This window comes from Arachis ipaensis, chromosome B02 (assembly GCF_000816755.2).
Source record: "Arachis ipaensis cultivar K30076 chromosome B02, Araip1.1, whole genome shotgun sequence".
Lineage (NCBI taxonomy): Eukaryota > Viridiplantae > Streptophyta > Magnoliopsida > Fabales > Fabaceae > Arachis > Arachis ipaensis.
In genome coordinates, this window is record NC_029786.2 from 26505105 (window position 1) to 26518322 (window position 13218).

The window sequence follows — 13218 nt, forward strand, 5'->3', positions numbered from 1 at the left end:
AACCAAGATGGGAACAATTTAAACCATGAAGCTTGAAAGCGACGATGACTTTTATCACCAGAAAATGGATAATTATCAAGAATTGGTTGATTTGGCCCAACTTTAATATAAGCCCGACGGATTTCATCTCTTTTATTTGGAGGAAACTTCCAAATCATTGGTCGCATTCTAGGATCTCTTTCCAAACGAAAAAATATCCAGTTGATTTGGAAGAAGTCGTGGACGCTTTGAGCTATTCAATTGAGAACTTGAAGTAATGAAATTTGATGACCCCTCAAGTATTGGAGTAGTAATAGTAGAAGCATCTTCATTCTCTTGATCTTTTCTTTTTAAAAATGTATCAATAGTTTTGAACTTACTCATAATTCGAATGGACAAATAAGTTCCTATAATTAAAAATATATTTAGCAAAAAGTGCAAATTACAGTCTAAATCTTTATAAAATATAAAAATTATATTTCAATTTAAAATAAAATATTAAAATTCAGAACAATAATACTAACATCCTAGTATAAATAATATAAAATTGTAATTAAATAGTTAACTAATAAAAAAAACTAAATATACAAACTAACATATAATAACATAAACTTAATTAACAAATAATAATAAATTAACTAATTAAGTAAATAACTAAATATATAAAAAAGAATAAAAATAGAACCTTTTTTGAGAAAGAGGAGTGAAGAATCACTTATTGAATTACTATCTTTTTTTTAATCTGCAAAAAACAAAAAAAAAATAAGAGTCAAGGAGATAAAACCGTAAAAGATAAGAAGATTAAAGAGATAAAGAAGAAGAAGAATAAAAAAAGTTGTTCACTGAAATTTTGGAAAGTCAAGGCGGGAAAGGGGAAAGGGGGAGACTGGTTGTACGCTGGGAAATAAAAAAAGGGATAGGAAATGGGATATTGGGCTGGGTTTTTTGTAGGAATTAAATGGGAGGGGGTTGGGAAAGTTATGGAACAAAAAGAGAGAGGGGAGCTGGGAAATAAAGAAAGGGGGACCAGACTAATTTTTTTTTTTAAATAAAAACTAAAATTTTGGGGGGCCATTGCCTCCCTTTACTTATATGTACATGCGCCCCTGCTTCGATTCTAATAGCTGGACCAATAGTATTGGTAATTCCACAACTCCAGTGAGACCATGAAAGGGAATCACCACTGCTCCCACTTGACTATATCTTAATCACTGTAAACTTTTTCTTGGATTTAACTAACATGTATTAATATTTAATAGAATGTTTTAAATGTTTCTATTTAACAAATAAAAAACAAATATATTAAAAATTTAATTCTTTTACATTTAAAAAAAATTAATTTATTATCTTAACATGTGCCTTAGAGCACAAGTTAGATAAAAAATTTTTTTTTTGTAATATTAAATTAACATAGGTAATAACACCGAAATTAGGGATGGTAAAACTCCCCGAGACGCAGGAATCCCTGCGGGGACTGCCCCAAATGGAGATTTGACTGTGGAGAATTTTTTCTGCGGGGATGGAGATGGGGGACAAAATTTTTCTGAGGCAGGCGCGAAATCCGAGCGGGGATCTCCGCCCCGTCCCCGCTATTCTCCGAAATTTATAAATTTATTGAACACACACACACACAACACACACACGCACGCGCACACGCGCGCGTCTCACACACACACACACACACACAAAACTCTTAATCTTCATTTACATAACCCTTCTTCAACTCAGAGATCTCTAACGCTATCCATACTCCATCCAATCTCTCTGCAGCCACCCCCTCGCCACTCTCCCTTCTCACTGCATCGTCACACCTCATCGTGCCATCACCCTCACCACATCGTGCTTTCTATTTGCGGAGTTCCTTTTTGTAACTCTGCCTCGTGTTCATTCTCCTCTCTGTTGCCGCATCTCCCACCTCGTCCACTGCTTTGTCCTTTAGCTTGCCGTTGCGTCCTCCCACTGCGTCATTTCGAAAGAAGTCACCATCGTATTATTTAGACTTTTTGTATAAAATCTTGCTGTTTTTGTATATGATGGATACTTGCAGCTCTAATCATATGAAAATTAATAATTAGTTAGAACTATCAGATAGATGGGAAATGGGATCCTCGCGAAAAATGGGACCCCGTAGAAAATGGGGATGGGGAGCAATATTCTCCCACGGCGGAGAATGGAGACGAAAATGGGGAGCAAATCTAAGGGCGGTGATGAAGAGCAGGGAGGCATCTCCCGCCCCCGCCCTGCCCCGTTGAGATCCCTAACCAAAACACGCACACAAAGCACAAAGCAGAACAAACAGAGCAGAGTTTCTTTCATTCTACGCTCTACACTATAACTTGCAAAAAGGAAGGAACAAAAATAAATAAGATATCAAAGAACAGGGCCTCACTTATGTAAGTCCATATAAAACAAACCACATTCTGTGCCAAGTTCAGAAATGTAAGGTGCTCAAACCTCTCGCCATTTGGACCGAACCGCTTCATAGACCTGAACCATTCCAAAAAAGAAAAACAAATTTAGAAAAGAAAAAAAACAAAAAATTTAAAGTTTCCTTAAGAACGCCTTGGTAGATGTAGGCAGACCAGATGCCAGCGACGCAGAACGCCAGAACTTGGATGCGACGGAAGTCGGCTCTGTGAGCCTCTATTAACGGGGACCTATTAAGAGGCCTGATAAAATTTTATTGACATGAAAAAAATTAGTTTAGACTCAATTTAATCTCTTTTAATGAATATAAAACTCTAACAAGTACTAAATTCCCAATTTGAAATCTTTAAGCTGAGCATAAAAAAAACTTTATACTAAAGAGGAGATATTATAAGGAGGAAATAAAAGGGAAAAGTATGTGCGCCTTAATTGAAAATTTGATACTAAAATATACTGTTAGGAAAAAGAATTTTTAAATCAAACATTGCAATTTTTATTGAGTTCAATTTTACTCTTCAATTCATGTGAAGAAAGAAACAAATGCAAAAATTATGTGAAAACAAGCTGATAAAAAAACAGAAAGTATAATTTATATTAAGCAATTTAAAATAAAAAACAACATAAGAGAATGGTTTTAATCAATGTTCTGTAAACCGGTTCGGACCGGCCGGTCGAACCGATTGAACTGTGATCCGTTGCGAAAAACGACTTGGACAAATGTTAAAATTGCAATTTCAAAAGTCGTAATTGAACTGTTGAACCGGCCAGAGATCGGTTGATCAAATCGAACCGTGACCCGGCCGGTTTCTTGAATAAGGGGAAAACGAAGAACGCGTTGCTCTGTGGTGTGCCCCTCCCCTTTTCGTTCCTAACTTTCCTTCCTTCATTCATTCTCAAGGTTCTAAAAACCGGTTCGAACTGGCCGGTCGAACCGGTCAAACCGCGAACTGATAGAGAGAACGATTCTGACAGATGCTAAAACTGGCATTTTGAAAAACCGATATTAGACCGTCGAACCGGTCGAAAACCGGTCAGTCGAACCGAACCGGCACCGGACCAGTTTTCTGAATTTTCGCAAAAAGCCAAAAACGGCGCCGCTTGGATTGAACCCTAACCATTACCCGACCCTCACTCCAAAACGACAAAACGCGCAGCACTCCCCCCCATCACCCTTGACCTTGAGCTACTCCTTCCTCATGGTCATCGAGCTCCTCCCTCACTCCCTAACTTCCGTCCAGCCACCGGCCTGCTACTGCCGCCGTCGCAACTTCGAGCTTCGAAGTCACCGTCGACACCTCCTTTTCCTCCATCGTGCAGCCACCGTTTGAGCTTCGAAACCACCGTCACTGGTCCTGCCTCCTGCCTCCTGCCTCCTGCCTCTGTCCCGCAGTTACTGTCCCGCAGTTACTGTCCCGCCGGTGCCAACTCTGTTCCACCGGTCAGCCCTTCGGATTATATACTCTTCCTGAGCCAGAGTTGTGCTTGATATGTAGTTTCCCTATTCTGATTTTAACATGGTGCTCATTTGAAGGGCAATATTATTTAAAATACTCTGCTTTTGTCTTACTTCATCCATACAGAAACCTAAAAGTGTACTACATTTTGTTTGTCATTGTTTTAAAAAAGACTTCATATATGCATTTTTAAAACTTTTGTCGGTGCAGGTGAACTTCTTAGCCAAACTGGTGGCTTTGAAACCCAGAGATACTATGCTTGGCATGATAAGAAATGTAATGCAAGAAAAAGATGAAGGTGTTGACAATGCTGGTAATGATAATGAAGGAAATGCTGAAAGGGTAAGTTGAATCGGCAAATGTGTTACTTAACTGGAGTATGTTAAGTGTGAGTAGTAAGAAGTAAAAATTTAGAATGGGGTAGAAAAGCCTAAGATGAGGAGAACACACTGTGTTATGCAAATTTTAGGCAATAAAAATATTATACCCATCATATCAATGCACTCCTTTTCTTCTGTCATTTAGTTGTTAGGGGGGATTTTTAGCAAATTCTTTAGGAAAATAAATCATCTCTCTTTTCCTGTGTGAGAACTTATTTAAAATTTTATACACAAATCTCATCTATGAAACATTCTCCCCCATCTTGATTCTGTTAACATACTCACCCTAAGTTTTATGCATGAATGCAAATTATAGCAACATAACATGTATAACTTTCATTATAATCAGGTGAGTGCGACAGGAAGGAAGTCGCATCTAGTACATCCTGGCATGTTTCTTGAGACCGTCTCCAAGTTAATGTCAAAGTCATGCTTGTTACATTTTATTCTTTGGTATGAAGCAAATTGGACTAAGATGATATCTTTTATGCACTTTTTTATTGTTTTTGTTGTCTGCAGTGAATTTGAAGTGTCGCGGGTTTCACCCATGTGATCATCTTATTAAATTAGAGCTTGTGAGTTTATGCTAATTTTGTAAAAGAGCTTATTTGGTTTATGTTTCTTTTGTTGAAAACTTTATGTTCCTGAAGAATTTCTTTGTAAAGATTTTATCATAGTATATGTTGCAGCTTATAAATGGAAATCAAATGAGCTCTAAATCTCTTGCATGCTTATGTCTTTCTATTTGTTTGATTAAAGTGCTTGACTTATGTATTCTTAGGACTGAGTGAACTTATATCAAGACAAATTGGAATGTTTGCTTGATTTAATGCAAGGTATGTGCTTATTTTTTAATAATGCAAGGTCTTTTTACTCATGACTGATCTTCTTGGAACACCATCTCTTGAAGCCATTGCTAGGGTCTGTTCTTCAGTTTCCCGTTTCCCTTCTCTGCCCTCCTTTTTCTTTCTTTGTCTTTTACTGTGGTGGCAATATTACTTTCAAATGTTGGCTGAATTAGCCATTGATGATAATACAGCTTCATAAAATGCCAGCTCTTAGAAACCGCTATTGACGTTAGAGAAAGACGCAGCTTCAAGGTAATGTTTCTTGTTACATCATTCCATCCTTCATTTCAAAATTTTAATTTTAATCTTTTAATCTAACATGTCCAAATTTATGAGAAACATTCAAGATGCCAAAGTGCTTGTGGGCTAAAGGAAAGAGAGACTAGATATCAAGGCTGCCCTATCCATTTCATTTGGTTTTGAGGGCCGCAATTCTCCAGCATTCCAAACTTGCTTTTGCTCTCCAGGTATATGTATAGATAATATCTCCTCAAGTCCTTATCTAAAGCTGCTGAAACTTTTTGTATCTGTCCTTTCAATCAGAATTAAATATTTCCTAGATTTGGGCTTTCCTTCAATTGCTTTCTTTATGTTGCAGCTCAAGCGGGTCATGGAATCAGATTCTGCGTTAACGGAGGACTTGATAGCTTACAACATCATTCCCTTAGATGCTGCATCTTCAACAAATGCTTTTGTTTCTTTCCCTGAGGTGATTGATTTTCTTTCTTACCCGTTTACCATTACAACTACTAATACTACATAGTGTTAGAGGCTTAGTGCCGCACCATTGTTTCATAGTTTTGGATAAAAACATATTCATTTCAGGAGTAATCTCTGCTCCTTTCTCACCCCAAGCTCCTAAAATGTTCATCACACAAAGCCTCTCCACTCCGCTCTCTTCTTCTTCCTCAACTTTCCTTGCTCCTTCCACCTTCAATCCCAGATAGTTTCCCTCCACTTCAGTGCACCCCATTTCATTTCCCTCTTCCCAGATAATGGGACCTCTTCTTACCCAGAAATCGTTTTTCTCAAAAGATTTAATCAAAATTGCTTCTTTGCTCTTTTTGCCCTCCAAAGTTTTTATTTTTGTTCTGGGGGGTCGTCTTTATATCTGGCCTAATGCAGGAGTCAGGTGACGTTGCCCGTGAAGAGCTTGGGCGTTTGCAAATGCATTGCGGCACCACAAGAAGCTAATACCGATACCATGCAAACAAAGCTCCCTTTTTTTCGGGTTGATTTGAATATCATGATTGTTCTTCTTATTATCCCACTATGCATTAGCTATATGGTCCCCTTTTGCAATTTCTTGAGTGAGAAGTTCATCACACAAGCTTCTTGGGTAGCAATTTCCGAGATTTTTAACTGCCTTGGAATGGTAGTCTTGTGCTGTTACTATTAAAGGATCAGGCACATAATCCTTTACAAGTTTTTTTTAGCTCGTAATTTTAGACTTATGTGTGGACTATTGATATTCAAATGAAATTTAAACCGTGTGTTGGATCCAAAAAGAAGAGCCTAAATTATTTTATTGTTGCTGAATTTGGATGGGTTGGCTTGTACTAGATTACTAGTGGAATCTAGTGGATTGTGTTCTGGAAGGGTTATTGGTAATGTCATGGTGGTTCTTGAAAAAGAGCATACACGTTTCTCCGTTTATATAGTATTCAAGATAAAATTTTTTGTTTCTTCTTTGAAGCCTACAAGATGAAGGTCTCTCGCAATGGAAATATTGCTAAACTTCAAGCCGGGTATCTCTTTCCGGAGGTATTTGCTGCTACTTCATCTTTCTGCTAACCTTCAAGCAGTGGTAGTTCATTAGTTCGTATGTACTTGAGTTCAAATGGAAATTCACTATGCATGATTTCTTCCCACGGGAAGCTTTGCACCGAAAAGATTATTTACATAAATGATTTTCATATGTTGAAGGGGACTGAAAAATTGGAAATGTATTGAGGCATTGAGCTTGATGTTCCCTATATATCGAGATGAAAGATTGCAAATTCTTTCAGGATAAAGAACATGTCAATGATAAACTTAGGAAAATTTTAAGTACTCTATTTATTTATTTTCTGTGACCAGTTTTCCCTTTTTAGTTTGACTATGGGTAAGTCAATTTATTTCTACTTGAACAGAATTAATATTCTTTCAGAGCCATGCATGTAATGTTAACAAGGGATGCCTTTGATTAACTCGTCAAATGATTTTAAAGGAAACAACTTTGATTAATTATTTTTAAGTATCCAAAAAGGAAATGAGGTGTAATATCTCACATGGTCTCACTCCTTAACAAAGCACTTCATTACTGAGATTTGTTTATCTATCACTAGAGAGGCATAAAGGAATAAGTTGTGGGATTTGTGTCATTTTACTCAATCATTATTCATATACATTATGTAATAAATGTGAAAGTGAATATCCTTCTCTTTCTTTCAACCTTTGACGTTGCTTTTTCATATGACATGCAACTACTTTTTCCCTCACTTTTCACTTCTCCTGTTTCCTTTGCTGTGCATATTTTTTTTAATTTTTTTTTTTGAAAAAAAAAGATTGCTAGAAGAAGGAATGCACACTTGCTTAAGTACCCTGATGCCAAAGTAATAAGCCTTGGAATTGGTGATACTACTGAACCCATTCCTAATGCCATAACTTCTGCAATGTCAAAGGTAAAACTTCAATGTGAATGAAGCTTCTATATTTTTCAAGTGTAGACTTTGAGCACTAATATATGTTTTGTTCCCTCTCTCATGAAAACTGATTAGCATATCTTGTTTTCCATGTATCAGAGATCACATGCATTATCAACTGTAGAAGGATATAGTGGTTATGGAGCTGAAAAAGGTGAAAAGGTATGTTGCATTGACATCTTCTAGAGCTTTTTTTGCTTTGCCCATTTTTCATTCTTGTATCCTTCCATACCTACTTTACTTTTTTGTCCTAGTTCCAATTGTAAAAATAATTCATTGCAATGCTAACTGGAAAATAAGAGGTGCCCTTTTTTTATCCTTGTAGAATTTCAGGAAAGATATTTTGACATATTTGTCTTTAGGAGCCTCCAACCACATCCTCATATGTTTGTCTGTTGCATAGTATATGCCTTTTCTCAACTGAAATTTTAGTGTAAAACAAATTCACGACTTGTTATAGATTTAAGCGGGTAAACTTTTGCAAGTTCTTCACTCTGGTTTTGAAAATGGATATTTAGCCTTCTTTTAATTCAAAATGAACTATGCAACATAAGCTTTAATTCAGAGTAACAAGCTTTAATTCACAATTGAAAAATATAGTTACTTCATTTTTTAAATCTATTATGTTTTTTACTTCATTTTTTAATTCTATTTTGTTTTTTCTTTGTTGCTAATTATTTTCCACATCAAAATTTATGATGCTTGGGAATTGAGGCCATCTCTTATCCATGTAGTCATTAAGAAGTGCAATTGCTTCAGCATTTTACCGTGATATATCTCGCCTTCAAATTTGTTTTATTTCCTTCCCCCCAAATCCAAAACATAATCTCCCCAACTTAAAATCGCATTTTATGCCATGTCTTTGGCCTTGACCACTTACTCTGATTGGGTTTGAAAATTCTTCCTTCAGAGAATGGGGCAGGGCCGTAGGGGTTAGGGGTGGCATGCTAATTAGCATCTGAAGTTTTCTGTAAAGCAATCAATTAGCTCTTCCTTAATCTAACTAATTTATTTCTTGTACTTTAATTCTGTGGCAGATTGTCTTAATCAAAGGCTTTGTGTGGAAAACAAGTTGGAACACTAGCTGACCAAACTAGATCAATAAGCTAACATTTAATTCAACCAAATTCAGTTATATTAGTTATCAAGCTGCTGCCGTTAAGTTGAGCACTGTGATGGATGCCTTGAGAAGAAAATATAAAGAAGACCAAACAGTTTCAGAGTGCATGGTGCAATCAATGGAAACTGTGTTTTGGAGCTGAAATCTCCAGTTCCCTATCCCTAGGATTTGAGATGGTGTTGTATTTAAGTATGTATTTCTGTAGGAAAAAAAAGAAAAGAAAAGAAAAAAGAATGCTTGTGTATATCATCCCTACATGAATTGTACTGTAGTATAGTAGTAGTAGTAGTAGGCTTCCTTTGTTAATAAATATAAACATATTTGGAGTAATTTAATTCAAAATCCAACTTTATTATTTGCAAGTCATTATGGATAGTAAAACCTTTAGTCAAACGTATTAGCATAGATTTGGGTACTCATCATTATTTGTAATTTGAAAGTTATATAATATCTGAGCATGCCTGCCTTCATGATAGCTCATCATAAAACTGCATGATTTCGAAGTTGAGAATGATTTTAAAGATTAAAAATAGTTTCGATGAAGTTGCATCTATGCTTAGTGGTTCCAATAAAGAAGTACTGAAAGAAACATAGTTAATGAATCAATATCTCCAAATTGCACAAGAACCTAATGCATTCCACTATTTTTGATCGGTTATGTCTAAAAAACTACTGATGAAAAATTAATTCTAAAGCCCAAACTCATTTTTAAACAATGGAATTTCACAAAGCTCTCAAATTTTATAAAAAACACTTAACACCAATAAGCAAGGTGCGGTGAGACAATGCCAGTAAACCACAAACTCCACTCCCACTATATATTTGAAGTATACGAGATCCTAACACTATATAACAACATTCTCTCCAAAACATGTAGAGAAAATAGGAGAATGGAGACCAACAATTCAAACTACCAAGACCTTAAAAGAGAAAAATAAATTAAGCATCATAAAACAAAACCGCATGAACCCTACTATTTCAACAGACATTCTCCAACAAGAAAGCTTTCAGCTACTGCATAAATCATAATAGATAAACTTCTACTGCTGCTTGCACTCTGGAGGTCACTCACCCTGTTGACCTTCACCAGCCGGTGCTCTTCCACCCTTCTAAAATTTTCCAGTCAACGTTGAAACAAGTTAGAAAGAATAAACTTATGGGCCTCAGCATCAAGCCCTATTTCGTTTATAATTTAGATTACAAAATTGACTATCTTACCTTGTGTGATGGCTGAAATGACATTCCAAACAAAATCATCGCCACAGCGGAGGTGATGGCAAGAAATAAAATACTTTAGATACAAAACTAACTAAAGAAATACAAGTGTTTCAGCATTTCAAAGCAATTAACATGAAATACCTTCTTTTTGGTCTTGGTTTCTTCATCCTCATCCTCATCTTCCTCATCATCATCATCCTCTTCAATGTCGTCTTCATCATCATCTTCCAGGTCTCCAAACTCCTCTCCCTGAATGGCCTCATCAATAAACCATGACACAGCATGAGGTATAATCTTATCCCTTATTGTTAACCTGAGCAAGTGTGATATGAGAATTCATCAATCATGGATTCAGAAAACAACATCAAAAAATATCAGAGGGAATGGAGGGAAACAAGTAAGCTCACCCAATGTCATAGTCTTGCTCCATCTGATTCTGAAGTTCCTCGGCCTGTTAAAGAGAACATTAATTAGCTCTGGCAAATAATCTGGTCATATCTAACAGCTAAACAGCAGGTTTTCAAATTTACAGATTTTTTACTTCTGCTTGTGTTCCTCTTAAAGGTTCAAACTAAAGACTTTTATAAAAAATGACTGTAAAAAGTAAATAAAATAAAATAAAAAGATTTACCATATCTTCATCAATATCTTCACCATCTTCAGGAACTTGTGGTGGATTGAAGAAACTCTCACAGTTTTCGGTCTTGTAATAGGTTTTGCGTTCTTTGAACCCTTCTGGGGCTTTTTCTTAAGAATCTTATGCGTCAAGCATTTCCTTGGGTGCCATTGAATTTCAGTCCTACAGGAAAAAGTAACCACCAAATTTATTTAAGAAAAAACCAACCCATTGTGACACAATATAGAGTTGTGGATAGCAAACAGCGTAATAAGCATAACAATAGCTCACCCTGTTTGTTCGAATGTCAATATTTGTTAATATTTGTTCAAATTAGTTCACTTGCTATAGTTATGGTGTCAGTATAAGCATAACAAAGAAAAAGGTAAAATGTAATAATTATCACATAACTACAAGATGTTCTGTCCCTTAAACTTTAATAATAAAGAATAATATATTAGATAATTGTGTTCCTGAGCTAGTTCTCACATAAAAAATAATCACCTAAAAGAGAGAAAAAAAAGGAAATGTCATAACATGCTTCCACGCTAGATAGATATGCCTGAAGGCCTTAAAAAATAGCAATAGCCTTCTTCTTCTTCTTCTTCTCATATCTGATTGGTTCTCATCAGACTGATCTTGCTTGACTATGGTATCCTCCCAGCCCTGTTCAAGCAAACAAAAAATAAGCAGGCTTCTTGGATATATTACTCCATGAGATCTGTTTATATATAACTGCAAAGGAGATGATAATTGAGATTTAGTAAAAGCAAATGTGCTTACCCTCCAGGGTGTACTCAAACATAAAGCATCATCCTGTTTGAGATCTCGTGAGACAATGGCAGAAAGTTCATCAGATAGCCATAATATCCATAAGTTGTAAGCTCTAATGCAAAGATCCCCTATAGTTCTATTGAGTTCTTCCAATTCATGGGTGGTACCTTCTCTTGCTCCGAAATTGGACCAAAATAGGCATTAAGACAAGTCTGAAATTCATTTTCCTCGGGCTGGACTTTAAACATAGAAAAAGTAGCTCCTGTCTTTCTAGAATTGGATTCTAAAACCAAACTCCACCAGCCATAGAAGGTCTGTTCAAGTAAACGTCAACATCATTCAGCATGGCAAAAGTGTCCCCTAATGATGAAATCGAGCTCATCACATCAACAGTACCAGTTAACTTTTCTGTATTGTAATTTGTAACTGCAAATAATTAGCATAATTAACACTTAAGAGAGCCAAAATGGATACTAAATAATTGGATGCTTCAATTTACACAAGAAGTAAATCATCTTAAATTTTAGGCATTCAAGTTATCTAAATGCATCAAGGATAAAATTTTAAGGTCGTAAGTCTGAATAAGATCCATAGTAATTTGACCTTTATGTTGATTGATTCAACTTACTTATATTTTTTATATAAAAATTTTGCTTAACTATCCCTAACCAATTTACTTTACAGACTGGAAGGACAGGATAAATTAAGCTAGCACTTCATCCTAACTTATAAAACCCTCAAGTTAAACAGGCAAATTGGCAGACTGCAACTACATTGAATGAGTGCAAACATTATTAAGAGAGTAAAAGCTTTATATTCTTCTTGCTTTCCCACTGATCCAAATTAGTTCACTTGCTATAGTTATGTAATTAATCTTCATCCATTTTCATGACTATACAATATATAAGCACAATACTACATGATTTTTATCTGCTAAGCAAAATAACTCTAATAACAGGTGCTAACTTGTAATACTCCCAGCAATCACGTGTCCACAATGTCCTGCTTATATAAACAAGTATACGAAGTCTTGGGGTTTTAGTTTGAGACAGTCTCAAGCATCAACAATTTTATTTATAATGGTTGATATTTTTAGTCAACACTCAGCAGTCTAATAAATACCATAGTTATAAAAACCGAACTGGACCGGTCGATTAGATCGAAAAATTAGTGAACCGGATTTTAAGTCGGTTCGATTTATGTTTTGAACCGTTTAAGGAAGAGAATCCGATAAGAATAGAAGAAACCGATTAAAATCGGTGAAAACCGATACAACCGGTCTAACTGAACCGGTCTGTTGTAAAAATTGTCAAAATGCTAAAGCGCTTAAATAGTTATGATGATGTTATCATAGAATTAAACTGTGTTATTCTCATTGTTAAGTAAGTATTTCGGACAGTAGATTGATATTATAGTTATCTAAAATTGTGATCATAGTTTTCAGTTTTGTTTATTAGAATTAGTGTTATGATTATAAATTTATCTAGTTCGTTTAATTATTTAAAAATCACTTGAAATATAAATATAATTATTACCGTGTATTAATTTTATATTAATTAAGTTTTTTATTTTTTATTTTTTAATTTAATTTAATCTATAAATATTATAATACATTAATTTACATATGATATATTAATAATAAACTGTATACGTTATCGTTCTTCGTACCACTGAATTACCGTTCCCTTTCTCCAACGTAAGGGTTCCAAGGCTTGGAA

The 13218-nt window shown here is 35.4% G+C and overlaps 1 protein-coding gene, 1 long non-coding RNA gene and 1 pseudogene across 28 annotated transcripts; 1 reads left to right on the forward strand and 2 right to left on the reverse strand.

The window, feature by feature from the left end:
• On the forward strand, nt 3509-9106 carry LOC107625166 (probable LL-diaminopimelate aminotransferase, chloroplastic). 27 transcript variants are annotated; one of them, XR_001617103.2, is made up of 11 exons: nt 3513-4202; nt 4590-4654; nt 4760-4815; nt 5022-5076; nt 5296-5340; nt 5436-5555; nt 5687-5797; nt 6214-6852; nt 7635-7751; nt 7872-7934; nt 8810-9106. XR_001617103.2 is itself a non-coding variant. In XM_021115710.1 (4 exons), the coding sequence occupies exons 1-4, from the start codon at nt 6793-6795 to the stop codon at nt 8858-8860; spliced, it is 291 nt and encodes a 96-aa protein (XP_020971369.1). In that variant the 5' UTR covers nt 5815-6792; the 3' UTR covers nt 8861-9106. The 27 variants fall into 27 exon arrangements, 1 of the variants encoding a protein (XP_020971369.1); XR_001617102.2 differs by having other exon boundaries at nt 3514-4202; nt 5280-5340; XR_002357274.1 differs by having other exon boundaries at nt 3511-4202; nt 4590-4693; nt 5022-5340.
• LOC110269202 lies at nt 9832-11004 on the reverse strand (annotated as a pseudogene).
• Nucleotides 11172-12586, reverse strand: LOC107625168. The gene is made up of 2 exons (XR_001617104.2): nt 11510-12586; nt 11172-11392 (listed from the first exon to the last, which is right to left on the reverse strand). It is a non-coding gene; the product is annotated as an uncharacterized LOC107625168 (long non-coding RNA).

What these genes read in the sequence shown, in the direction of transcription:
- LOC107625166 (XM_021115710.1), top strand. Translation starts at nt 6,793, where the DNA reads ATGAAGGTCTCTCGCAATGGAAATATTGCTAAACTTCAAGCCGGGTAT. An exon ending in CCGGGTATCTCTTTCCGGAG is followed by an intron (nt 6,853 to 7,634) that starts GTATTTGCTGCT and finishes TGAAAAAAAAAG; the next exon opens with ATTGCTAGAAGAAGGAATGC. An exon ending in GAGCTGAAAAAGGTGAAAAG is followed by an intron (nt 7,935 to 8,809) that starts GTATGTTGCATT and finishes ATTCTGTGGCAG; the next exon opens with ATTGTCTTAATCAAAGGCTT.